This window comes from Nannospalax galili, unplaced genomic scaffold, assembly GCF_000622305.1.
Source record: "Nannospalax galili isolate Female #2095 unplaced genomic scaffold, S.galili_v1.0 scaffold571, whole genome shotgun sequence".
Classification (NCBI taxonomy): domain Eukaryota; kingdom Metazoa; phylum Chordata; class Mammalia; order Rodentia; family Spalacidae; genus Nannospalax; species Nannospalax galili.
The window spans coordinates 723,615-748,954 of NW_008330297.1; the positions used below are offsets into that span (position 1 = coordinate 723,615).

At 39.4% G+C, this 25,340-nt stretch overlaps 1 protein-coding gene across 1 annotated transcript in view; it reads right to left on the reverse strand.

Annotated features, from left to right (window-relative positions):
- Sec24b (SEC24 homolog B, COPII coat complex component) overlaps window positions 1-25,340 on the reverse strand; it is an 80,023-nt gene that overhangs the window by 11,923 nt on the left and 42,760 nt on the right. Inside the window, exons 6-17 of the mRNA XM_008843761.3 lie at window positions 22,706-22,786; window positions 19,947-20,188; window positions 17,259-17,443; window positions 13,238-13,340; window positions 10,610-10,736; window positions 9,107-9,216; window positions 5,741-5,853; window positions 3,670-3,788; window positions 3,288-3,343; window positions 2,852-3,058; window positions 1,028-1,151; window positions 495-653 (exon numbers count right to left, since the gene is read on the reverse strand). Of these exons, the coding sequence (XP_008841983.1) occupies window positions 495-653; window positions 1,028-1,151; window positions 2,852-3,058; window positions 3,288-3,343; window positions 3,670-3,788; window positions 5,741-5,853; window positions 9,107-9,216; window positions 10,610-10,736; window positions 13,238-13,340; window positions 17,259-17,443; window positions 19,947-20,188; window positions 22,706-22,786 (1,626 nt within the window). The remainder of the gene's footprint in view (window positions 1-494; window positions 654-1,027; window positions 1,152-2,851; window positions 3,059-3,287; window positions 3,344-3,669; window positions 3,789-5,740; window positions 5,854-9,106; window positions 9,217-10,609; window positions 10,737-13,237; window positions 13,341-17,258; window positions 17,444-19,946; window positions 20,189-22,705; window positions 22,787-25,340) is intronic.

The window sequence follows — 25,340 nt, forward strand, 5'->3', positions numbered from 1 at the left end:
TTTTTATTTTAGGCGTCTGAGTGTATTGCCTGCAAGTGCACATGTGTCATTCAATGCCCACGGAGGTCAGAAGATGATGTCGGATCCCCTGGAATTGGAATTATGGACGGCTGTTAGCAGTAAGTGTGGGTGCTGGGAATCAAACCCAGGTCCTCTGCAAGAACAGCCAGTACTCTTAACTGCTAAACCATCTCCCCAGCCCTCTCAAATAACTTTTAATAATATGCACTTTCCCTCAGGTTCTTGCTGAATAAACAGAAATGTTACTTTTATTCACTTATTCAAACTATTTAAAGAAATTGGACAATGATTTTCAATCAGTGTGTGTGTGTGTATGTGTGTGTGTGTGTAAAATGTATTTCAAACAGGGGCTAGCTGGCTCAGACTGCAAGTTTTCTCTGATAAACGCCGTCATCACAGTGTCATAAACGCTGTCTGTGAATGCTCAGACTGATCGGGATGTAACAGAGCACACACTTTTCACAAGTTCATACCTTTAGTACATCTTATTCGCATTACAGCTTCAAATCCAATTTTTCTGGTGAGGTACCGTCTCAGGTCTTTTTGTAGCTTTTCTGCCTGGGAAGGGCTGTGAGTGGAGTGGAAGGAAGGGTAGTAGAAGATGCACCCTGCAGAAAACTTGGACATGCAAGCTTTAGAGAGAAACAGGCAAAGGGTTAGCTATGGAAGTAACACTCCACTTGTCTAACGATAGTACAGAGCCCAAATTGTGAAAAAAAATCTAAGCTGTGATGAGAAAACCTAACGTGAATAGAACAGCATAAGCCTGAAAATTGAAACACTGATAAAATAGAAGATATACTGAAGTTTGTTACGGAAATCATGCTATGTAAGCAGAGTATCAAAAGCATTTTCTCTTTGTAGTTTTAAAGTTACGGATAATCTTCATAGATATCACGTATCTAATTCACACACCTTTCTTCCCCCAAACAGAGAAAGCTTAGTAAAGAACAGACTTAATTATATGCTAAAAATGCTTATGTAAGTAGGTAACACCACATCTTACCCAGAGAAGCAAGATCGGAATACTGTGAACTTAGAAGGAACAAATCCACTGCAGTTTGCTGTCCTGAGCAATCTAAAGCAAGTTTCTTATAAAAATCAGTTGCAGGGCCAAGATGCTGTACCACCTAAGCCAACAGATCATAAAGAGTCTTTAGTTATGCACGTATTTTCAATCTCTCTTATAGTAAGGAAGAAGATATCCTTTATTCCATTACCAAAGTACGGAGTGTGAGCAGATTTATGACAGCAAGAACAGCTGGTGTTTATAAGAAAGTATTATGGCAGGATGTGGTGGCTCAGACCCAAAACCCAGCACTCTGGAGGCTGGGGCGGGTGGACTGCTATGTGCTCAAGAGTAGCCTGGGCTACAGAGTGGGAACCTCTCACCTCTACCACAGGGGAGCACATCCCAGCACTGCTTGCAATATTTTACGTAATCAAATGATTCAATCTCCCAACAGATCCCGTAGGATTTTTATTATTTATCTTTCATAGATGAGAAAACTGTGACAAGACTGATGAAATAAGGCTGATGAAGAAATCTAGCTCCAAGTCAGGCATGGTAGTACATGCCTTTAATCGCAGCATGCAGGAGGCAGAGGCAAGCAGATCTGAGTTTGAGGCCTGCCTAGTCTATGCAGAAAGCTCCAGGGCAAGTGAAGCTATAGAGAGACTGTGTCTCAAAAAAAACAAAAGAAATCTAGCTCCAGATTAAGTCCTACTGAACATTATGATAGACTGTTATACAACATGAGAGTTAAAGATTTAAAAAGGCCTTCCCGCTACTGAATAGTTAAATTGAGTACTTTCACATTTACTGACTGATACATGCAATCTAGAGTTTGGGCAACCTCAGCGATCACAATGAAAAGGGTCAGGATAAAAACACAGTCTGTATGAATGAAGACCCACTGCACTTGCTCATGTGTATTTGTATAACTATCCCTGGACTATGAGATTACTGATGGTTTATGTTTTTTTTCTAGTAAGTTTTACACAATGATTGGTATTGCCTTTGTAATTAGAAAGCTTGTTAGTATGAGCATGTAAATTATACTATCTTAGATTTACTGGTTTCCACTTGTATTATAGAAAATGACATCAGGGACAGACAATCAAGCCACAGCCTTACCATTAGACAGCCATGACACTTCACTCCGTTCTTTCATTTGTAAAAGGAGGGAATAGGGTTGATTTCCAAACATTTTAAAACTATTTATTTTGTATGTGGGGTGGGTATGAGTGTGCAGATGCCACACACACTAGGAGATGGAATTATAGATGTGGGCCACGGCATCTGGCTTTTTAAGTCAGTTCCAGGGTTGAACTTGGTCACCAGGCTTGCGTGACCAGTGCTCTTACCCACTGAGTCATACCCTCAGACCAAATTTCTAAATTCTTATAACTTGCAAACAAAATCATAAAAAGAGCATACTAAATTCCCAAATAAATATAATTTGGCTCACTAGGTTTTTGGTTTGTTTTTGAGACAGGGTCTCACTATCACTGGCTGGCCTGAAACTCACTATGTAGACCACGCTGGCCTCTGCTGGGGTTAAAGACACACTGCCACCAATGTGCAGTCCCTGCTAGTTTTATTTTTTGTTTTTTTGAGACAGGGTCTATGTAGGCCAGACTAGCCTTGAACTCAGAGTTCCACCTGCATCTTCCTCTTGGGTGCTGGGATTAAAGGCATGTGCCACCATGCCCAGCCTAACTTTTTACTACTATTAATGAAGCAAAGAAAAAGAAGGAAAAAATAATTTCAGTCTGAAGAAAAAAAAAAAAAATCAGTGGTTACAATACACAAACTAAACATAAATACCTTGATACTTGACCTCTGATTAGGATCTTCTCTGGACTGCAGGAGTCCTGAACCCAAGGAAGGCAACTGTGTCTGAAATACAGACACGCGGCCACCTGTTGGAGACATTAGTTTAAAGGCAGCCTGAAGTGCAGGACCAAGGGCACTGTGTGTCTCTCTCGTATTGGTGAACATGTTTGGTAATGCATTCAATAAGTCTTTTATAAGCTGAGGAGACAAAGATTAAAAGTTGAATTACTGAGAAGGCAAGACAGTTTGTCTAAAACATTCCAGAACAGAGCCCATGTGACTCATCTGGGGACTGTGAACTAGGGACTGCAGATGCTGTCTACTTTGTCTCCTAGCTAAACGCAACGTGTCAGCTAAGCAAATGTGAACATCGGAACAGCTGACGTAACAAACGCTTCATTACTGTGAGAAAACAAATCAATCTCACCTCTTTACTTTCATACAGATTCACAAGTAAACTATCCGGCGTAGGCAGAAAAACATCTATAAGGAAAATACAAATTTTAATCAACAAATCAAGTCAAAAGCGCAAAATAAGTGAGAAAATTATGATTCTACCAGGATACTTGCCACATGTATAATGTCACTTTGGTAAATACAAACACTCTGTATGTTACATATGCACGTGTATTATACACACAAGTGTAAACAACTTAGAATCAGGTATTTCCAAGAAAATAATGATCTTAAAATGAATGCCACAGTGCACCAAATTATTCTCCCAGGATAAGACAGAGTGGATTTTACAATGAAGCAGCCTTGGCTCCAGAGGCCATAGCTACAAAGGCTGCATTCCGCAAACGGCTTACCATCGATATCGGATACAATCAACATCTGAGGCTGTGATAATCCTTCTTGTAAGTTGTAGAAATGAATAGTGCTGTCGAAAGTCATGAATCCTATTCTTGTTCGTGAATCTCCAGGAAGCCTATGATAAAAACGGCAACTTTAAATTCAAAGTGCTCAGTTATATTATTTTACAAAACAACGAAATAGTGGACTACGTCTAAGGATAGCTACATATGCTGTTTTTATGAGGCAGAAAAACTATCTAAACCAATATAAAATATAACATAGACAAAGATGAAGCATCTCATTTTCAGGTAAAACCACTTAAATGTTTAGAATTCAGACTTCAGAAAAGTGAAACATACCAGTATTTGAGAACAAAAAAACCCCAGAATGATTATTAAAAGTTCAAGATTTCCTGCTAACTTTCCTTTGACACATACTCTTTTGCTTTGTTTGAGACAGGGTCTCTCACACAAGCTGCCCTGGAATTTGGGGCAATCTGGCCTAAACATCCGGAGTGTGGGATTATAGTGTGAGGCACACGCTTGGCCGAAATACCCTTGTGTGCTTAAGTTAGACTTTAATGTGTGAATTTTAAACAGAAAATATAGTTATGAACATTGAAATGTTGATCATCAATCATTAAGACATTTTCTACTACTGGGGATGGAGAGATGGCTCAGTGGTTACAAACACTGGCTGTTCTTGCAGAAGACCCAGGCTCGAATCCCAGCACCCACATGGCAGCTAACAACTGTCTGTAACTCCAGTTCCAAGGGATCCGACAGCCTCTTCTGTCCTTCGCAGGCACTGTGTGGCACAGGTGCAGTTACCTACATGCAGGCAATACACAAATACACATAAAATAAAAATAATTTTTTTTTAAAAAAAAAAGACAGAAGTTTTCCACTAGTTAGACATGGTGGTGTGTGCCTTTCATCTGAGCACTCAGAGGCAGAGGCAGGCAGATCCCTGTGAGATGGAGGCCAGCCTGGTCTACCTAGCGAGTTCCAGGCCAGCTGGGGCTACAGGGAGATCCTGACTCAAAAAAAGTAAAAAAATTTTAAAAAGTAAGTTTTCTGCTAAAACTCCCTGCTACCACATAAGACAAAGCAATGTGGTTTCAGTGCAGGTCAAGCTTCCTTTGGTGACACTATGCTGTGGACATGCATTTCAAAGTACAACTTACTATGATGACTGGTTCTGTAGTTTATTGTTCTAGTGATGCTTTAAAAATATTTCTGAGTATTGAAAGACCCAAAGTCTAAGTGCATGGTGCTATATCACTGTTTTGGAGGACTATCAGGTTATTCAGACAGTCTCAAGGTCTGTCAAAAGCATTTGAGAGCATAGAGTGAAAGCAGCACTCAGATGCCAGTACTGGTCAAGACTTACGGCCCATTAGCTAAATGACAGTGGCTCACTGGTTAAAAGCACTGGCTGTTCTTGCAGAGGACCCAGGTTCAATTTCCGGCATCCACATGGGCTAACAACCATCCATCATAACTCCATGTCCAGGGGATCTGACACATTTTTCTAACCAATGTGGGCATTGCATGACACAGGTGTATTTACACACATGCAAGCAATACACTCATACACATAAAATAAAAATAATAAATAAAATATTTTAAATACTTTTATTGAGAACTTCATACAATGTATTTTGATTGTAACCCCTGCATTCGAAGAACACTTTAAAAAATATTTTTATTTACTATTTTTATTTTCTGTGTACAAGTGTATTGCCTGCATGTATTGGTAAGCACACCCATGTTACTTCTTGAAACCCAAACCAAGTCAAGCACTCTGGGTCCCAGTGTTCGGGTCAGCTAGTCAAAGGTATAGACAAAATCTAAGTTCTTGCAAAATATTAAAATATTTCTTATCTTATGAATTAGATATCAAACCATTAAATCATAACAATCGAAAGAGCAGAACACTTTATTGTACAGTGTAAGTTTTAGAGGTAAATGTAGTCAAACCTAACAAAATTTAACAATAACAAAATCAACTCCCCCAAGTTGAAACACAACACTTTACATTTATACATGCTTAATGTGCATATGTGAATAAAAATACTCTTACTTGTCTAAGTTTTCTAATAATGACTGGCATAAAATCGTCAAATATCCGGCTTCCACTGCATTATGAGACACATCCAAAACAAACAAGTAGACTGCTGGCTGAGGAGGGCGCAGCTGCAGGAACAGAATGGCAGTTGTTCAGGGCATGTCATTCTTTGCCCAGCACCGTCACTACTGGGCATTCACTGAGTATCTTGCCTTAGCTAATCAAGTGACACGTGTGTATTTTTTTCTTCTAAAGTTCATTGTAGGATGATAAGACAGTTATAAAGGGTAGGTAGGTATGGTCAATGTTTTCTTGGTAGGGAATGTTGGCTAACACATCTTTTAAAGCAAAAGCACGCTGCTTATTACTTAATGGTAACCACAATCTAAAAATGCATATACGGTCCTTATTCCCAAAAACATTTATACACTTTTTAGTTTTCAAATTAATTTTTGCTTTTTATAGTGCTGGGAACTGTACTTAGAGGCTTGCAAATCCTAGTCAGACTCTAACACTGAGTTACATCTGCAGCCCCTAATTTTAATTTTTAATTAAAAATTTGCATATATTTAAATTAAAATTTGGGGCTGGAGAGATGGTTCAGTGTTAAAGAGTGCATATTGCTCTTCGAGAGGGACCCAAGTTTAGTTCTCAACATCCACATCAAGACAGCTCACAGTCACCTGTAACTCCAGCTCCAGGAGATCTGACATCCTTTTCACCTCTGTGGGTACTGTACCCAAGTACACAAACCCACACACTCATACACATAATTAAAAACCAAAATTAACCTAGGCTACAGAAAGACCCTGTCTCAAAACAACAACAAAACCCAGCAACAACAAAAAAATTAAAGCCTGACAACCTACCATTTGTAGTAACCACTAGACCACTTGGTGGTGGCTGAATCCCAATGTGCTGAGTGTAAAACAGATTGCTGTGGTATCTGAGATTGCATCTCTCTGCGCATGTGTGTGTTACATATGTGTGTGGTTTATGCATGTTTGTATTCTATTCTATCACTGTCCACCTTATTCCTTTGAGATAGAAGCTCTCACTCAACCTGGAGATAGGGAGATGGGTCACAAGTCCTCATGGCATTGGGGTTACTAGGGTGTGTGTGGCCAGGTTTTTATGTGAGTCCTATGATCTGAATTCAGATCTTCATGCTTGTTTAGCAAGTGCTCTTATCCACTGAGCTATGTCTCTCCAGCCCCCACATTAGAATTTGATACATTCCAGGTAGGGGAAGGGAGATGTGGCGTCTGTGGAGAGATAGATTAAACCCATTTGCCAAATATACCTACATCGATAAATGTTAAAGCTAAGTGATGGATAAAGGAAGGCTCATTATTGCTATTTTCTGAGGCCTATGCTTGAAATGTAGTTACAGAACATAATAAAAGGACACGCAGTATCATCTTCCTTTCCTTTTGCTGTTCCTCCTTTACTAGGGAATTGAATCGAGTGCTCACACATGCTAGTCAAGGGTCTACCATTGAGCTATACTCTCAGTTCATGAAGTCTTTTTAAAAATATATGTTGTGGGGCTGGAGAAACAGCTCAAGAGTTAACAGCATTGGCTGCTCTTGCAGAGGACCCAGGTTCAGTTCCCAGCACCTGCATGGCAGCTAACAACTCCAGTTCCAGGGCATCTGACATCCTCTTTCCACCTCCATGGGCACTGCATGACATGGGTGCACTTACACACATTCAGGCAATACACTTGTACACATAAATTAATAATAATAATATAATAATAATAATAATACACGTAGGGGCTGGAGAGATGGCTCAGTGGTTAAGATCACTGGCTGCTCTCCAGGAAGATCCAAGTTCCACTCCCAACACCAAACAAGATGGCTAACAAATGCCCATAACTCCAATTCCAGGGACTCTGATGCCCTCTTCTGGCCTCTGCAGGCATTGAAGACACAGGCACACATACACGAAGGCAAAACATTCATACATGCAAAAATTTTTTTTAAACTTTTAAAAAAATTTTATTATTTTTATGTATATGTGTGTATTGCCTGCATGTAGGTAAGTGCACCCATGTTGTGCAATGCCCATGGAGGTCAGAAGAGGCTGCTGGATACCCTGGAACTGGAGTTACGGACAACTGTTAGCTGTCATGTGGGTGCTGGGCTTCAAACTCAGGTCTTCTGCAAGAACAACCAGTGTTCTTAACTGCTGAGCCATCTCTCCAGCCCCCACATGCAGAATTTTTTTAAGAATTAAAAAATACATGCCAACCAAACATTATTATAAATAGTAAGACAAAGGGTAAGGACAAGTTCTTGCTTTGCCACTTCAATTAGATGAAGTTTCCTAAGGACCTCAGAGTTGAAAACACAGTAAGTTAGCTATAAAGGTAAGAAGTTGAGAAGGATCAAGGAAAATTTTGCTATAGTTAACAGACAGAACTTGACATGAAAATTGTAGGTAAGTTAGCTTAGACTAAATTGAACTGTAACAACCATAAGCGTAACAAAAACAAAGGACTGACCACCACCACGCTACCACTATCAGTTGACCACCACCATGCTACTGCGCATCAGTCGTTCCTGTCTGCCTTTCCCACTGGCAGTGCTTCAAATGCTTATATAAATATCAGAGATGAGGACAGAGGGTGAAGAAAATCAGTCACTACATATAAAGAACACATGGGATTTTATGATTAAACTTGAAAGACGAGAGTCTGAAGAAGTCAGTATCCATTTATCTTGACAGATGTACTGGGCAAGCAGTTAAAGACGGTGATGCCTTTAAGACTTCAGTTTCAGCACAAATATGCTCCAGGTTCTTCTGTTTTGAGTGACTTAAATGGTAAATGGTAAAAGTGGCTATATCCATTCCAGCCAAGTAGTCAAATGCAAGTGGCAACTAACTACAGTTGTTGTTCATAACATGACTATATTTCTTAGCAACATAATCCATTCTTCTAGAAGACTGAACAAGATTTAGGAAGAGCTTTCTTTCTTTCTTTCTTTCTTTCTTTCTTTCTTTCTTTCTCTCTCTCTCTCTCTCTCTCTCTCTCTCTTTCTCTCTCTCTCTCTCTCCCTTCTTTCTTTCTTTCTTTCTTTCTTTCTTTCTTTCTTTTTTTGTCTTTTTGAGACAGGGTCTCCCTGTAGCCCCAGCTGTCCTGGAACTCACTACGTAGACCAGGCTGGCCTTGAACTCACAGAGATCCGCCTGCCTCTGCCTCCCAGTGCTGGGATTAAAGGTGTGCGCCACTATGCCTGCCCAGGAAGAGCTTTCTATTTGTTACAGATAAGCTTCCATATTACATTTTTAAAAGAATATCCAAAATTTGGATAAGAATTAGCATAAAAGAAAATTACAAATAACCCATGACTAATTACAAAACTGAATAGTTACCATGTAATCTGAAGAAGCAATGAACTCGACAGTTGAATTCTGAACTTCTGGCCGTTTATGAGGCTCTCCATAAGATCGTGTTAGGGGGTTATACATAAATTCTTCAGGAACTAGATGAGAGTTAAGAATTCAATGAAAACTAAGTAATAAACTTGAAGTTAAACATGTTTATCATCATGTGTTTAAACATATGTAGTAACATTTAATGATGAGGGAAAAAAAAAGAACCATGAACACTTTTATTATTTTTTTAAAGATAGGGTTTCATTATGCAGCCCTAGATGGCCTTGAACTCAAAGAGATCGCGTGCCTGCCTCTGCTTCCCAAGTGCTGGGATTAAAAGTAAGCACCATCATGCCTAGCCTTTTAACACTTAAAAAAAAAAACTTTCATTTATCATTTTTATTTTATGTGTATGAGTGTATTGCCTGCATGTATGTGAGGGCACCCGTGTTGTGCAATGTCACGGAGGTCAGAAGAGGGCATCGGATTCCCCTGGAACTGGAGTTAAGGATGGTTCATAGCCACCCATGTGGATGCTGGGAATCAAACTTGGGTCCTCTGGAAGAGCAGTCAGTGTTCTTAACCACTGACCCATCTCTCTAGCCCCTTTTAACACTTTTTAAAAAATAGATCGGGGGCTGGAGAGATGGCTCAGTAGTTAAGAGCACTGACTGTTCTTGCAGAAGACCAGGGTTTGGTTCCCAGCACCCACATGGCAGCTAACAACCATTTGTAACTTCAGCACCAGGGCATCTAATGCTCTGTCTAACCTCCCTAGGCATTGCACAGAATATATTTCCATTCTGAAATCATGTGGGGAAACCAAGACATGGGTAATCCTGCTTCTTAGACTTGTGTCATCCATTATAGCACATGACATGGCAAAAGATCAGAGAGAGAAACACAAATCTGAAAGTAATTGCAACAGGAAGCCCTAAAGAATGAGTGAAGATGTGCAGGGTGTCCATTAAGGCCTGCCTGAGTTCAACGAACCAAATACACAAGCAAGATGGTCTCTGTGTCAGGTGTATAAGGTCATGTGGGTTACTCGCATTGCCTTTTAGAGCACTCTTTTACTTTGGTCTGTTATTCTCTTTATCATCAAGTACGACATTGATGCTCAAAATGAAGGCACCCTAGCCCATGTTCTCACCATTAAAAATGCCATGAAAGTTGTTTTTAAAGCATCTAGGAAAATTGAATGGCAAAGATGTCAGAAAATAATATTAGGACAATTAAAGAATCTGAAACTTGGGGCTACAGAGACGGCTCAGTGGTTAAGAGCACTGCCTGCTCCAGCAGAGGATCAGGGTTCAGTTCCCAGCATCCACATGTCAGCTAAGAACCATCTGTCACTACAGTTCCAGGGCAGTTTGGCTCCTTCTTCTGGCCTCCGCAGGCACTGCACATACATGATGCACTTACACACATGCAGGCAAAACACTCATACACATAAAATACAAATAAAAAAATCTGTAATTAAAAAATAATCAGACTCACCATCATTAACTCTATAGCACAAGTTGCATTTCCATCTACGTTGATCAATGAAGGACACAAAAGGGTTGATATATGTTCGACAGGATCGGCACCTCACAATGGTATTTGATGTTATCACTGGCAGTTGCTGGGAAAGAAAATGAAGACATTGTAATAGCAAAAAGAATCTCAGTGTAAATGGACTAAGTAATCTAGTGATGTACTTAGAGGTACAAGCAGCTATCAAGTTTTATCCCTCTTTTGCCACAAATTGTAATAAAAAAAAAGTCATACCAAATAAAATAAAACTCTGTAGCTGACAAAAGAACCTGGGACAAGAAAACACTCTGTTAGAACTAATCATCTTGACTCAAGAAACAGCAGAGAGGGAGAAATATACATCATGCAGGAAAGCCTTTGTCTCTGCTGAGTGTCTGCCCCTGGTACTAGTCAGGGAGGCTGGATGGCGGACAGCCACCCCAGGGAGCTGAGGCCAGAAGAAGCCAAATATCATGTCCCTAAAAACACACCTTTACGCTCAGTCTGGGAAAAAAACGTCAAAGTCAATGTAGAAAATTTAGAAAACACAAGAGATTAAGTCATATATGTTTATGTCGCTCAATTAACCTACTATCACTTTAGTATGCTTCATTTGGATTTTTAAAAAAAATCAACACATAATCTTTATAGTTAATTTTAAAAAATGTACTTAAAAAATTATACTAGTAACTACATATCATCTGTGTATGGGGGAGGGATCAGGAAATACAGTTAACTAAAAATGAAAAATTTACTAAGAACTACGTCCCAGAGGACATCATGCTAACATTTAGTACATTTACTTCGTTTTTTTGGTATTTTTGAAACGGGGTCTCCCTGTAGCCCCAGCTGTCCTGGAACTCACTATGTAGACCAGGCTGGCCTTGAACTCACAGAGATCTACCTGCCTCTGCTTCCCAAGTGCTGGGACTACAGGTGTGCACCACCACGCCCAGCCAGTATATCTACTTAATATAACATATATGGAATCTATGCTCAAGAAAAACTCTTAGCTAATCCCCTATCTATATAGGGGATTAACTGTTAGGCTTTAATGCTAAGGGTTGTAAATGCATTTACTGAATGAATGCATCCACAGAACTTACTGCACATTATAATTATTTTACTTTCTACTTATTCTGACACTTCCCATGCATCGAAGCAGGGCAAGTAAACTTCATGCAGGAGAAAAACTCGACAGAAATGCAACTTACGAAGTAGAAACAGAATGTCTTTGGCTAAATTTTTTTCTGAAATTTTAAAATTTTAAATGCAAAGCCAGGCATAGTGGCGCATGCCTTTAATCCCAGCACTCAGGTGGACCTCTGTGAGTTCAAGGCCAGCTTGGTCTACATAGTGAGTTCCAGGCCAGCTGATGCTACAAGGAGACCCTGTCTCAAAAGACAAAAAAAAAATTAAATGCATTATCTTCAAGAACTTGCAAAACCTAGCAAGGTGGGTATTGAACCAAATATACTACAGAAACTTGAACAATGAACGTGTGTGAGACTTGAAGGGCGTGGGCTTCTCCTATTGTCATAAGGTTATTAGTTCGTAACATCAGGTAATTGTCCTGTCTATCTGGAAAAAACTGTTTTAATAAAAGACTCAGTTTACGCACTGTGGTTCCAATTTCCAAAAGTACTAATTAGTAGTTCAAAATGAGGCTCAGTCAGGCTTTCTTATGAAAAATTTCTGCTACTGTATCCAGAGAAACTACTTTCCTACTGTACTTAGTATCTCAGATCTGATTAAGCATGTGTTAATTATTCAGCATATAATTGCTCTCTCATTTTTATTCATTTTTAAATACGAGTATATGAATGTTATGCCTGGATGTATGTAACTGCACCTGTGTCATGCAGTGACCACAGAGGACAGAGGAGGGTACTGAATCCCCTGGAACTAGAGTTACTAATGGTTCTTAGCCTTCATGTGGGTGCTGGGATTTGAACCCCAGTCTTCTGCAAGAACAACCAGTGCTCTCTCCAGCCCCTGCTTTCTCATTTAAAAATTTTTTACAATTTATTTTTATTTATTTATGTATTTGTTTTTTTAGCCAGGGTCTTCCTAGGTACCTCTGGCTGGCCTGGAACTCACTTTGTAGACCAGGCTGGCCTTGATCTCACAGAGATCTGCCTGCCTCTGTGCTACCTACCTGATTTTGTTTTTCACATCTTTGTCTCCTGTTAGATAAATTCTTGGGGAAAAGATCAGTGTCTTAATCATCTCTATATTATGAGTGCTAAGTTTAGGGCTTGCTATAAAGCATATGTAATATATATTTGTTGACTTGAATTTGACAGAGATTATTTCTTTAAAAAATTTTATTATGTTTTACTTATTTGAATTTGTATGTGTGACTATATGTGGAGGTCAGACGACAACTTGCAGAAGTCAGCTTTCCCCTTCCACCATGTAGATCCTGAAGATCAAACTCAGGTTGTCAGGCTTGGTGATAAGTGCTTTTACCTGCTGAGTCATCTCATCAACCCAGAAATGATCATGTATAATTCTGATAAAAGACCATGAAAATTCTAAGAACACACATATCTGGATACCTTGTACATAAGCATATGTCTGAATTTAGTATTTAAAATGTTACTTTACCGTTAGGTCTCTGAAGGGATGTAACAATAATCCTAAAGGAAGCTTAGCTTTATTCAATAAAGCCTGTGTCTGTGGAATATTTGTCAAAGTACATCGAAAGGAACTGCAAAAGACATAACACAGAGTATATCAGTTATCAGAAAAAAATACACTGAATTGGACAGAGTAATTAAGAACACTTAAGAGTGGAAGCAAAAATTATGTGGGCAGGTCATTACAACATTAGCAGGAAAGTCCTCATTACTTAACAAGGCATATACATAATAATGTCAAAAGCCTTGAATTAAGGAATGCACATTTTCATGGTGGAACGTGGCAGCATGAAGGAGATGCAGGAAACATGGATGGCAAGGCATCCCACCTTAAAGCTGCCATCCCATTTGTTCCACCCCTTCCCACCCAGACTCATCCTTCCCAGCAGACTCATCACATCAGTTACAGCTTCCTTTGAAACTTCTCCACCTCTATGTCCCCACAGCACAAGGAACAGCTTCTGCATTTGATTTGCTCTAACTTAGCTCTGTGTCTGGTCTGCCTTCTCTCCTGAGATCAGAGGTCATTTTGTTGCTGTGTCACCCTAGAATTGCTTATGAAGGTATGACAAAAAAAAAAAAAAAAAAAAAAAAAGAAAAAAACAAAGTCAATAAAGGATAGTCAAGTATCCGGAAGCAGGACAGGCATGTTGCGCATGTAGTTACCATGCAGGGATGGTCATTCCAGGCTTAGTGTGCTTTAGGACCTCCCTGTGGTCCAGAAGCCAGGATCGCTTTCCCCAGGAGCCCCCTGTGCTGCTCTCTCACCACATTCAGATCTCTACTCCAATGCTCAATCATCAGGAAGACCCAGACTCCTCAATGCAAACAGCTACAGCCCCTTACTCCCTACTCACATCTTTTCGTAACAGTACCTTGACCTCATTTTATAAACTTAGCAGTTTGATGATTCAAAATACAACTTTTTCCAGGAAACATGTTTTGTTCCTGCCTTGCTTTCTTAAGTTAGAAAGCATAGATAATGTTTATTGAATCTGATTTGCCTAATAGTGTATAGGCACTATTATTTCAGGTTTCAGCATCTTTAATCTGAAAATATAAACTCTAAAATGCTCCATTCAAAATATTTTGAGTAAACACAGGACACTCCAAAGGTTTCATAATGTGGGGTATTTCAGACTTTTCCATTAAAGACCCTCAACCAATGAATACAGTCCAAAGTGCCCAAAATCCCAAAAGCTAAAACACCTGTAGTTTGAAGCATTTTGGAGAAGAAATATTGAGCCTATATCCCTAACAGATAACAACACTCAAAGGTGAATGTCACAGTGCCACAGACCTACTCCTAGAGAGCCATGGTGCTGGGTGTGGTGGTGCACACCTTTAAAGGATTAATCCCAGCACTCGGGAGGCAGAGGCAGGTGGATCTCTGTGAGTTCAAGGCCAGTCTGGTCTACATCCAGCTGGGGCTACAGGGAGTCCCTATCTCAAAAAGACCAAAAAGAGGCCATGGTGAGAATCTGGGTTTGTTATGCTCAAAGCTGGCACTAATTACTCTTTCTTATTTTGATAAGAGTGCTACTGTCAAAAAATACATAACTAAGCAAAAACTCTATGTTATTCTCTACCTATAAGGATTAATTTAGACAGGGTCTGTGAGGTAGCCCAGGTAGGCCCTGAATTCACAGTCCTCCTGTCTCAGCATTGCAAATGTTGGGATCATGGCAGGTGCTACTCCATCCAGCCAGGATATCATATACATAGGTATGGATTACATTTGCCTCTTTAGGAAATGTGTGATCATTCATTAATACAAGACCATAAGCACCCCAAGAACAGCTTATAATCAGGATAGGAAGTTGCTGTCAACCTATAAGCCTTAATGCACTATGCTTTGATGGAAATGATCTGGGCACTGCCTTAGTAAGTGATGGCACACTGTTGGTAGTGTGGTAAGAGAGAACCTTCAAAGGCATTTCACTTCTGTTTTCTCTTTTTAGTTTATTTTTATTTTAAGCATATGAATGTGCTGCCTAACTATGCACTCATTCTATGCAATGCCCACAGAGGTCAGAAGAGGACATCAGGTCCCCCAGAAGTGGAGTTACAGATGGTTGTTAGCTGCCATGTGGGTGCTGGGAATCGAACCCAGATTCTCTGCAAGAGCAGCCACTGCTATTAACCTCTGAGCCATCTCTCTAACACCTACTGCCTGTTTTCTATATTTCAATTCTATTTAAGATTTTGGTTGTAAAAAAGGAGTTTGCAGGGTTTTTGATGTCTTATCTCCCCCATACCTCCCCAAAGGTAGAAAGCTACTGTGTTAGAACAAGGAGAACACTGGCTCTGAAGATCGCTGGTTTTCCTAATGTGTGGAAGAGGACAATGCTCTCTGTCAATCTGAGCTTCTGATGTGTAGAAGAGAAACTCCCGAGTGCAGAAAGATGTCTTCTACAAAGCACCTGGGTCAAAGGAAGAACCATTCTTAGGAGATGAAGTACTGAAAACACATAAAAGCAATGCATCCTGGGTTTGGAGGTCCTGGGAGGTGAGTACAGGGCTCACCAACTAACACTGAAGACACACCAGGGCTTGTAGAAGGTGAGGACGTTCTCAGTAAAGGATATCCTGATCTAAATTTATGCTGCATCAATAATTGCAGGTTCTGTACTGAACTGGAAAAGAAAATTCAGAGAAAACCTACTTATTGACAACTGTTCTTAGAATTACATTAATGAGATCACTTGTCTTTTTCATGAAAAGCCTAAAGAAAGAAAATTTAAAGATTCTACCTTATCTAAAAAGCATCTGGGGGTCTGGGGAGATGGCTCAGCAATAAGAGTGAATGCTATTTAAGCCCGAAGAACTAAGTTCAAATCCCTAGGACCGAGGTAAAAATCAAGAGTGAACATGTGCTCCTGTAATCCCAGTGCTATGGGGGTGAAGGATAGCTGGGGCTTGCTGGTTGCCAGTCTAGGTCCTGTCTGGAATAAAGCAGAATGACAGAGCAGGATACCCATGTCCTCCTCTGGTCTCAGCACCTGGGCACCCCCACACATGTGGGCATATACCAAACACACATACACTATGTATATATTATCACACAAAAATAAATATAAATAAAATAATAAAAGATATCAAGGGGCTGGAGAGATGGCTCAGTAGTTAAGAACACCTGCTGTTCTTCCAGAGGACCCGGGCCCTACATGGCAGCAACCGTCCTAACTCCAGTGCCAGGGGATTCAACACCCTCTTTGGACCTCTGCAGGCACTGCACTTATGTGGTGCACATACACACACGCAGGCAAAATAGTCATACACATAAAATAAAAATAATCAAATAAAATAGATAGCAGGAATCAAGCACAGTGGCACAAGTTTATAATCCCCCCCACACAGAAGCTTATAACATACACAACACACAAGCTTATAATCCCCACACACAGAAGCTTATGACGCACAAGACATAAGTTTATAATTCTCCCACACAGAAGTTTATAACACACACAACACACGTTTATAATCCTCCCACACAGAAGCTTATAACACATACAACGCACAAGCTTATAATCCCCACACACAGAAGGCTGAGGCAGGAGGGCTGACACTAGTCTAAGGCTAGCCTCAGCTACATAGTGAATTTGAAGCAAGTCAAAATTAGTAATTAAAAATTAAATTAAAATTAACTAATTAAAAGATTAGCAATGAAAAATTATTGTTAGATGTGAGTTTCTGAAGCCCTTCTTTAGACAGAAGTAATCTCCCTAGCAGCAACTGATGGAGCCAGGACTGGAATGGAGCCAGGATGGGATGGAGCCAGGATGGGATGGAGCCAGGAGGAGGAACAGACAATCGAAGCTGAATGCTACGTCTGTATCTATACAAACCAAGACAGAAAAGCTCATATGAACAAAACTTCCAATCCAGGAATTACAACCATGCTGCTTTAACAATTTTTTTGGAAATCATACAATGTCTTCATCAAAGCTATCATCTTTAAAAATATTATAAAATAAATGAGTACCTACTCTGGGCTACAGTTTAACTTGTTGAGTTCTAAATTCAAGTTAGGAACAGGAGCCCAAACAGGAGTCGTAGGTAAAATATTCCTCTCCTGAGTGAGGTTTACAGGTCTTAGGCTTTCTGGTTGTGGAGAACTCTGTAGACTTAATCCTCCCAAACTAGAGGACAGCTGGTTCACACCTGGATAATGCTGAAAGGACAATCCAAAACAAAACAAAATGATGATATAACAGATGATATGAGTTTCTTAATACTAGATTTCAATACTAAGAAAAATTGAGGTAAGAAAATTTACATCAGCTTTCCTGACAAAAGAATATCTTAATAGAGCAGTTAATTTAAAGCATAACTAAAACTTCAAGGCAAAAACAATCTTATAGCAAGGCTAAACAGTTCAACATGAAGAACATAGTTTATATTGGAAAGGCACGATAAATACTTATTTTCATGTTCTATCATTTATCAATTTTCAGGACAATGAGTTGATGCCTTAGAAATATGCACTTTCTCTGTCCTCTGTGTTATATTTTAGTATTACTGTGAGTCTGAGGATTTTCTTAACTCAAAATAATTTACTGAATTACTATCATGACCAGAGATTAGAAAAAATTCTTAAAGTTTCCAAAATAAATAGAACAAAGTCAAGGTGGTTACATTCTAGCACCATGAAAAACAATGTTCTAACTGATCTTACTACCTCTTGGCAAAATATATCTAAGGGAAAAAAGGACAACAAATCAAATATATAATAATTTTACATTTAGAATAATAAAGGTGATGCTGTTTTGAAATTATCTAAACATAGGTTAAAACAAGTACAGTCCAAACTCTATATCCATAGGTTATAGGTTCATTCAGCTATGGATCAAAAACTATACGGCAGTGGCCAACACAGGCCAGCCTGCAAGACAGCAAGCTCCATTTCCTCAGCAGATCAAAGGCAGGAAAACAAAGGGGTAAAGATTTGTTTCAAATTAAAATGGGAATTATAAAAGCAAGTATAATAGGCAAGTTACAGTTTGGCTAATAGTTTGTATAACCAAATATAAAAGGCATTTCTAAAATACCGGGGGAAGTTTGTATATGTACTGAATGTTAATGGTATTTAAAATTATCATTAATTTTGTTGGCTATCATAGTTATATTACAGTTATGTAAGAAATGCCTCTTCTTCCCAGTTAGTTTCAAAATTCTCAGCAAGAATAGGGAGATGAATGAGGAAGCCTGTATTAAAAGCCTAAAACAGGTGGCCTGGAAGAAAAAAGCCCTTAAGATGTGTGTTTTTTTTGTTTTTTTTTTTTATAATTGAAAAGCTGGGCCTTTCCTAACACTTAGTAAATGTCATCTCAAATTAAATCACTACAAAGAAAGCCTTCAGATTTCAGATCTGTCCCACTGGGTTATACCATGAGTAACATCTAAGAGGATTTCAACTGTATTACAGAAGGCTCCTTAACACTAAGATATACTTATTCCTGGGCAGACAAGATGGCTCAGCAGATAAAGACTTTTGCCCCTAAAACCCAGTGACCTGAGTTTGATTCCTGGAACCCATATAAAGGTGGAAGCAGAGAACTGACTCCATAAAGTTGTCTCCTATCTCCACACACATGCCATGGTATGTACACATATATTATATATATGTATTTCTTAAAAATTTAAAATGTACATGATTTTGCTTGACTAGAGCCAATCCATGTCTTGGATAGGTGTTTTCCCTCCTTTAACTCTCAATTTCTTCATTTACAAAATGAAAGGGTGTGACTCTCTAGTAAGCTTCTTTTCCTGCTGCTGAGATAAAATCTTCTGAGAAACCCTCAGAGGAAGGGCTTATTCTGGCTCACCGTTCAGGGCCACACTCCATCGTGGTGCGGGGAGGCAAGGCTACAGGAGCCTGAGGCAGCTGCGGCCACAGTCAAGAAGCAGAGTGATGAACACTTGTGCTCAACTCATGTCCTCCTTTTTATAAAGTCCAGGACCCATCCCAGGAGTGGGTGCTACCCACAGCAGGCAGGGATTATCCCACCTCAATTAATCTATCAAGATAATCCCCCACAGGCATGCCCAGAGACATGACAACTGATACTAAAACAGTATGAATACCCCACAACTCAGCAATTCCACTCCTAGATACATACATTCGCATAAAAGACACAGACAGAAATGTTCACAATAGAACATTCACAATAGCCTCAAACCAGAAGTTTACCCTAATGCCCATCAACAATAAAATAAACTACGACTCCATTCCTGGTAGAATAGTCCAAGAATGAAGACGAGTAAACTAGAGCCACACAAGCAATACATGAGTACACATAGTATGACTCCTCAGAGCAGGCCAAGGTAATCCATGATATTAGACGTCAACATTGTGCTATCCCAATCTGGGGAATTAATGATTAGAAGAGGCATGAGATATGTTCTGGCTAATGACAGTGCTCATTCTTTTGAAATTCATTAAGTTCGTTGGGCATGGTAGCACATACCTGTAATTCCAACACTTGGGAGGTGGAGGAAGAAAGGTCAGGAGTTCAAAGTCATCCTTGGCTACACAGTGAATTCAAGGCCATCCTGACCTACATGAAACTTGTCTCAAACAAACAAAATCCTATTTTCCTATACCAAGATGTGGTAGAACTGATGTTTACATTTAGAATTTCAGCCTAGAAGTCTCCATAGGACGGGATACATACTTGAGGATACTGCTGAAATCCAGAGTACGACAGGCCACTGGGATGTGCTCCCGAGTTCAGCGGTGCTGCCACATTCTGGTAACCAGGCTGAAGAGTTGGGTAGCCATAGCCAAAAGGCTTTGCCACTTTTGCTGGCTGAGGAGCAGTGGGAGTGGGAGCTGGAGACAGAGCTTGGGCTGGGGCAGGATTAGGTTCCAGGGCACGATCGGGAGCTGGGCTGCTTGCTGAAGAAGAATGCATATCTAGCGAAGGGGAGAAGAAGTGTTCACAACCCCAAATCAGGACGGCAAGCAGTAACCTTTGGCATTTCCTTTCTCTTTTCAAAATGTTTTACTATGACAAACTTTGAGCACACATCAGATAGAGAATGAACAGACCACTAGATGCATGAACAGTACATCCAACTTGACTATCAATATTTTGTCAATGCATATTGTTTTGTCTGATGTACAATTTCGTCAACAAGTTCTTCAGTGTACATCTAATAATCACACACACAACTAATATAGTTTGTTGTGTTTTGTTTTTGTTTTTTAAGCTTCTCAGGAGGATTGGAGCAAAGGAGCACAAAATAAAGCAAGCAATTAAGAGAAGCAACTACTCTCTCCTCTAAAGTGCCCACTATCTGACCCTTACTATAAAATGTCAGGTGAGTGGCACAGCCCTACAATCCCTTAGAAATCTACATTGTTTGCACAGGTAAGCTGTGAATAAAATATGAAAAGTAGTGTCTAGAACAGTGCCCAGCTTTTGGAACAGTATCTGGCACAAAGAGGTGTCTAAGAAAGTTTAGGAATGAGTGCCCTTCACTTTTATTTAAGCTTGAAAGCTAGAATTTCACTAAAACTGAAAAAAGTAAAAAAAACTGGCAATATATACTGCAATGAACAGAAACTAAAAATTACTACATAATCATTTTAACACTGATATATTAACTGTTAATCTTATTTTAAAGTCAACTCCATAATTTATAATCATTTGATTTTTTTCATATAAAATGGTATTCTTCAGCAGCCATAAGAATTTGCTAAAATATGTTCTGAAAAATATATAACTTACTAGAAAAATTCAGCTTTACAGAATTTCTTGAAGAAACCTATCTTTCTAATGACACCTATGTTCAAATCTGAAAGCTGCATTCCTAGACATTCTGCCTCCTGTGCTGCTCACACAGGGATAAGCGCCTGGGCTTCCTGGTGCCTACCCCAGACGTCTAAGAACAAGAGCTTCACTGTGGTCCCTCATGTTAGATAGTCTGCTTGTCCTTTCTCATGGTGATAGGAACATAGGCAGAAAGATTCTAAACATACCAACCATCATCTGTATAAGATTTAAAAATCTGCAGTGGTAGCCAGGTGTGGTGGTACACACCTTTAATCCCAGCACTTGGGAAGCAGAGGCTGGTGGATCTCAGTGTGACCCAGGTCAGGCTGGTCTAGGACTGCCAGAGCCACAGGGAGATACTGTCTCAAAAAACAAACAAAAACCCAAGAACAACAACAAAAAAACATACCTGGAGCTGTAACCATGGAACATATTTCATATCTTCCTATAGTTCAAAGTTCTAGACATATAGTCACTCTTATTGTTACAGATGTTCACATAGTTCCTCAATTTTGCTGCAGCATAAATAGCTACAAAACTTGCCCAAAGTCACTGACATACTGTCAAAGCAGATTAAAATCTGTTGATTGAATAAGTATAGACAGACAAAGCAATAACTGACTCTTTTTAAGTATATTTCCTGAGACATTTTACTTCAAGTTAACTTAGAGCTCAAGAAAGACTTCACAGTCACATTTCAGTACATGAAGCAACTCTTGTTAGTAACTGACTGTGATTGGAATGGCTTATAACTTCTTACACATATGCACAGATATACATACCCATTATTTCCTAGGAGGAAAAATACTCAACCACAAGAGACTAAGTTAGTCAAGCTTTGTTAAGAAGTGGAGAGAAGAACTGTACACGAGGCTGAGAGGATCAAAGGTTTCTAGTGGTTCAGGGTGCAGTGCTGGTGGGTGGTATGCCTAGTTAAGCACAGCACACTGCAGCTTTAGTTACATTTCATCCTGGATTATTATTAAAGTGATGAAGAAAAAGACAAAATTATTTGTTGTGTTAGTCTAATGCTGAAGTCATGGGGTGGGGGAGGGGGGCATGCCAGGTAGTTGTCAGTTATAGACGGGAGCATAAGGAAAATCACAGAAAAAGTTACTATAAAGGAAAGACTACTAATTACAACAGTTGGTTTATTTTCCTGTTACTATCACCTACTCCTCCTCTATTCTCATGTACAATATTATTTCTGGATACAGTTAAGAGTGAAGCCTCCAAAACCTACCCCCAGGTGGCTATTTACCTAGCAGAGGCACCCAGGAGCCACAGGGGGAAAGAATCAAAGGCGTTTTATACTCAGAGGCTACTTGGAAGGAATTCAGGGACCTAAGCATAAGAACAGAAACATAAAAATTTAAGGAGTTATTTTTTAAGGGAAAGAAAAATATTAATCACTATTAAATGTTTTTTTAGAAAGAGAAAAAAGAAAAGCCAGAAGTAATCAACTTCCTCAGGCCATCATAAACAACATGCATAGCTGCCTATGGTGATATTAAAATAAGGCTGAGGAATGCCAGAAAATGGTCTCCTTTGTTCTGTTAAAATGCAGTCTGCTCTCAGATGTAATCCTCATCCTCTGAAAGTGACTGCCGGCCACACACCTCTGAGCTAATACTGCACAAGCACAAACATGGTACCTGGATAGCTCCCTCCTTCCAGGGCATCGTAACTGTTGGGCAGGGGCGAAGCACTGCTTGTGGTTGAAGAGCTGTCAACTCCTGAAAGGGAGAGCAAAACACCTGCTAAGTTCAAACTGACAACACACCTTACAGCTGCCGCTAGCAACTTTGACAAAGATGGTTTTGCTGAACTAGGAAAATTTCTGAATCTATGAAAAATTAAAATGAATGATGGTTAAAGCAGTTACACACACACACACACACACACACACACACACACGCAGTGCTATCAAGATGGCTGAGCAGGTAAAGGCCCTTACCATTAAGCCTGACCACTTAACCATCTGCATTTGATCCCCAGAACCCACATGGTGAAAGACGAGAACCCCTGAGTTCCACACGTGAGCCATGGGAGGCACGTGCCCACACTCACTCATCCATATACAAATAAACAAATGTAATAAAATCTTTTTTAAAAAAATGACTAGCAAATAACAGTAGGGAGACTATGAAGCTAGTGCGTGGAACAAAATTTAGTTGAACCTACATTAACTTCAAGAATAGGTATCAAACTACAAAAAGAGACACATATAGGTTGACAGACATATTAATGGGATTGCACCTGAAATATTACATCTACCAAATCTCACAGTATGAAATACTACATCTACCAAATTTCACAGTATGAAATATTACATCTACCAAATCTCATGGTATGAAATGCACTTTATTAGCACTGGGACAGTTTAAGATAAGTTAAACATTAATGGCCTCTATAGCACAGAACATCTGTGTGACACCTTAATAAAAGATGACCCTGGTTTGGGCTACTTCCAGCATGTCATTAAGTAACTGTGTGTTGTAGCTTATACATAATAAGGGAATACAAAAGAAAACCATGGTAATAAATACAAGTATTAAAGTAGAAAACCCTTTTTCTTGTTTGTTTGTGGTCATTCAAAGCAGTAAGATGAGAACAACTGAGTGGCGAAAGATGATGAAATCCAGGAAGCACGGGAGACTAGACCGTAACATAGAGCTCTTTTGTTCATTCACTCAACAAATTCTTATTATTAGGAATCTAAAATTATCTTCAGTAGATATGCTAGAGTATACACTGACAAATTGAATAGAAAACTGTTATGGCCTCTCTTGAGACCAAGGTCTATTTCCAAAGTGACTTGGCACACAGATAGTTATCCCTGACTCTTAACTGTGATACAACCAGGATTTCTGTTTCTTTTTGGATACTTTCTTTTTTAAAAACTGTATCTATTTTTTACTTCCACTCAAGAGCATGCCACATGTTGAACATATTGCCCCTCATCAGTTTCCTTTGTTTCCATGGAAAGTTTCCTTTTACTTTCATGTCATTTATATGTATATGATTATGTATCTATACAAAATACAGGAACCATACATGAAGGAAAACACCAATATGTCTGAGACTGGCTTAACTTGCTTAATATGATTATCTCGTTACATTAATTTTTTTGGCAAACAACCTAACTTCATTCTTTATGGCTGAAAAAATTCCATCGTGTATAAAAACCACATTTTCTTTATCCAATCCTGTGCTGCAGGACATGTAGGTTGGCAAACAGTTTAAATTGCAACTGTAATATAAAAAACTATCTTTTATTGAGTAACTTCAGATAACCTTCTGAATTAATTCACCTGAGGATTAATTGTATTAACTAAGGGCACAATAGATACAGATTTTTGTATAAGACTGTTTTATTCTCAGCAAAAAATATGATCTGAAGGCATAAGACCACAGGTACAGAACAGCCTGCCATTTCCCTGCTGTATAACTCTTGGTAAGTATCACCCAATTATTAATACTATCTTCCATACAATAAAAATGAGTTTTTTGATGCCCTATGTATTTTTTTTTTTCAGTGTTCTTGTGAGGCTTAAATCAGAGAGTGGTAAGCTGGGCTTGGTGGTGTACACCTGTAGTTCCAGCACTTTGGAGGCAGAGGCAGGTGGATCTCTGAGTTTGAGACCAGCCTGGTCTACATAGCAAGTTCCAGGACAGCTGAGGCTACAGGGAGACCATGTCTCAAAAAGACCAAAAAAAAACAAACCAAAAAACAAAACAAAACAAAACCCAGATAGTGTCTGTGAAGCAGCTGTACAATAGTTACAAGAGGAAAACGTGCTGCATTTCTGCATTTACTAGGCACTGTGCATAATACTCCATTGCTCTTAGTGAAGAATGGGAAATAATGGTTTCTGTTGTTTGTCCTCATAGTTAAAAATGTGTGAGTAAGCAAATAGCTGATAGACGAGGTCAAAAGTCTGTCAACCTTGGGCACAGTGGCACACACCTATAATCCTAGTACTTAGGAGGATAAGACAGGAGGCTCACTCTTGAGTTTGAGCTTGGACCTATATAGCAGCTGATCACTGCTGGGTGAGGGAGAGTTGGTCTTCTTTAGGTGAGTGATGCTAGACCAGACCTTAGTGGATGAACTCATACCAAGGAACATCTAGGTACACAAACTTGACTCCAAAGGCTTTAACATATATGACAGAATGCATGAAATCTGGTGGGCGGTCTACTGGGGAGGGGTGCAGATAGGGGAGGGAGTCTAAATATGATTAAGATGTATTGAATGAAATGTACAAAGTTCAATAAAAATAGATT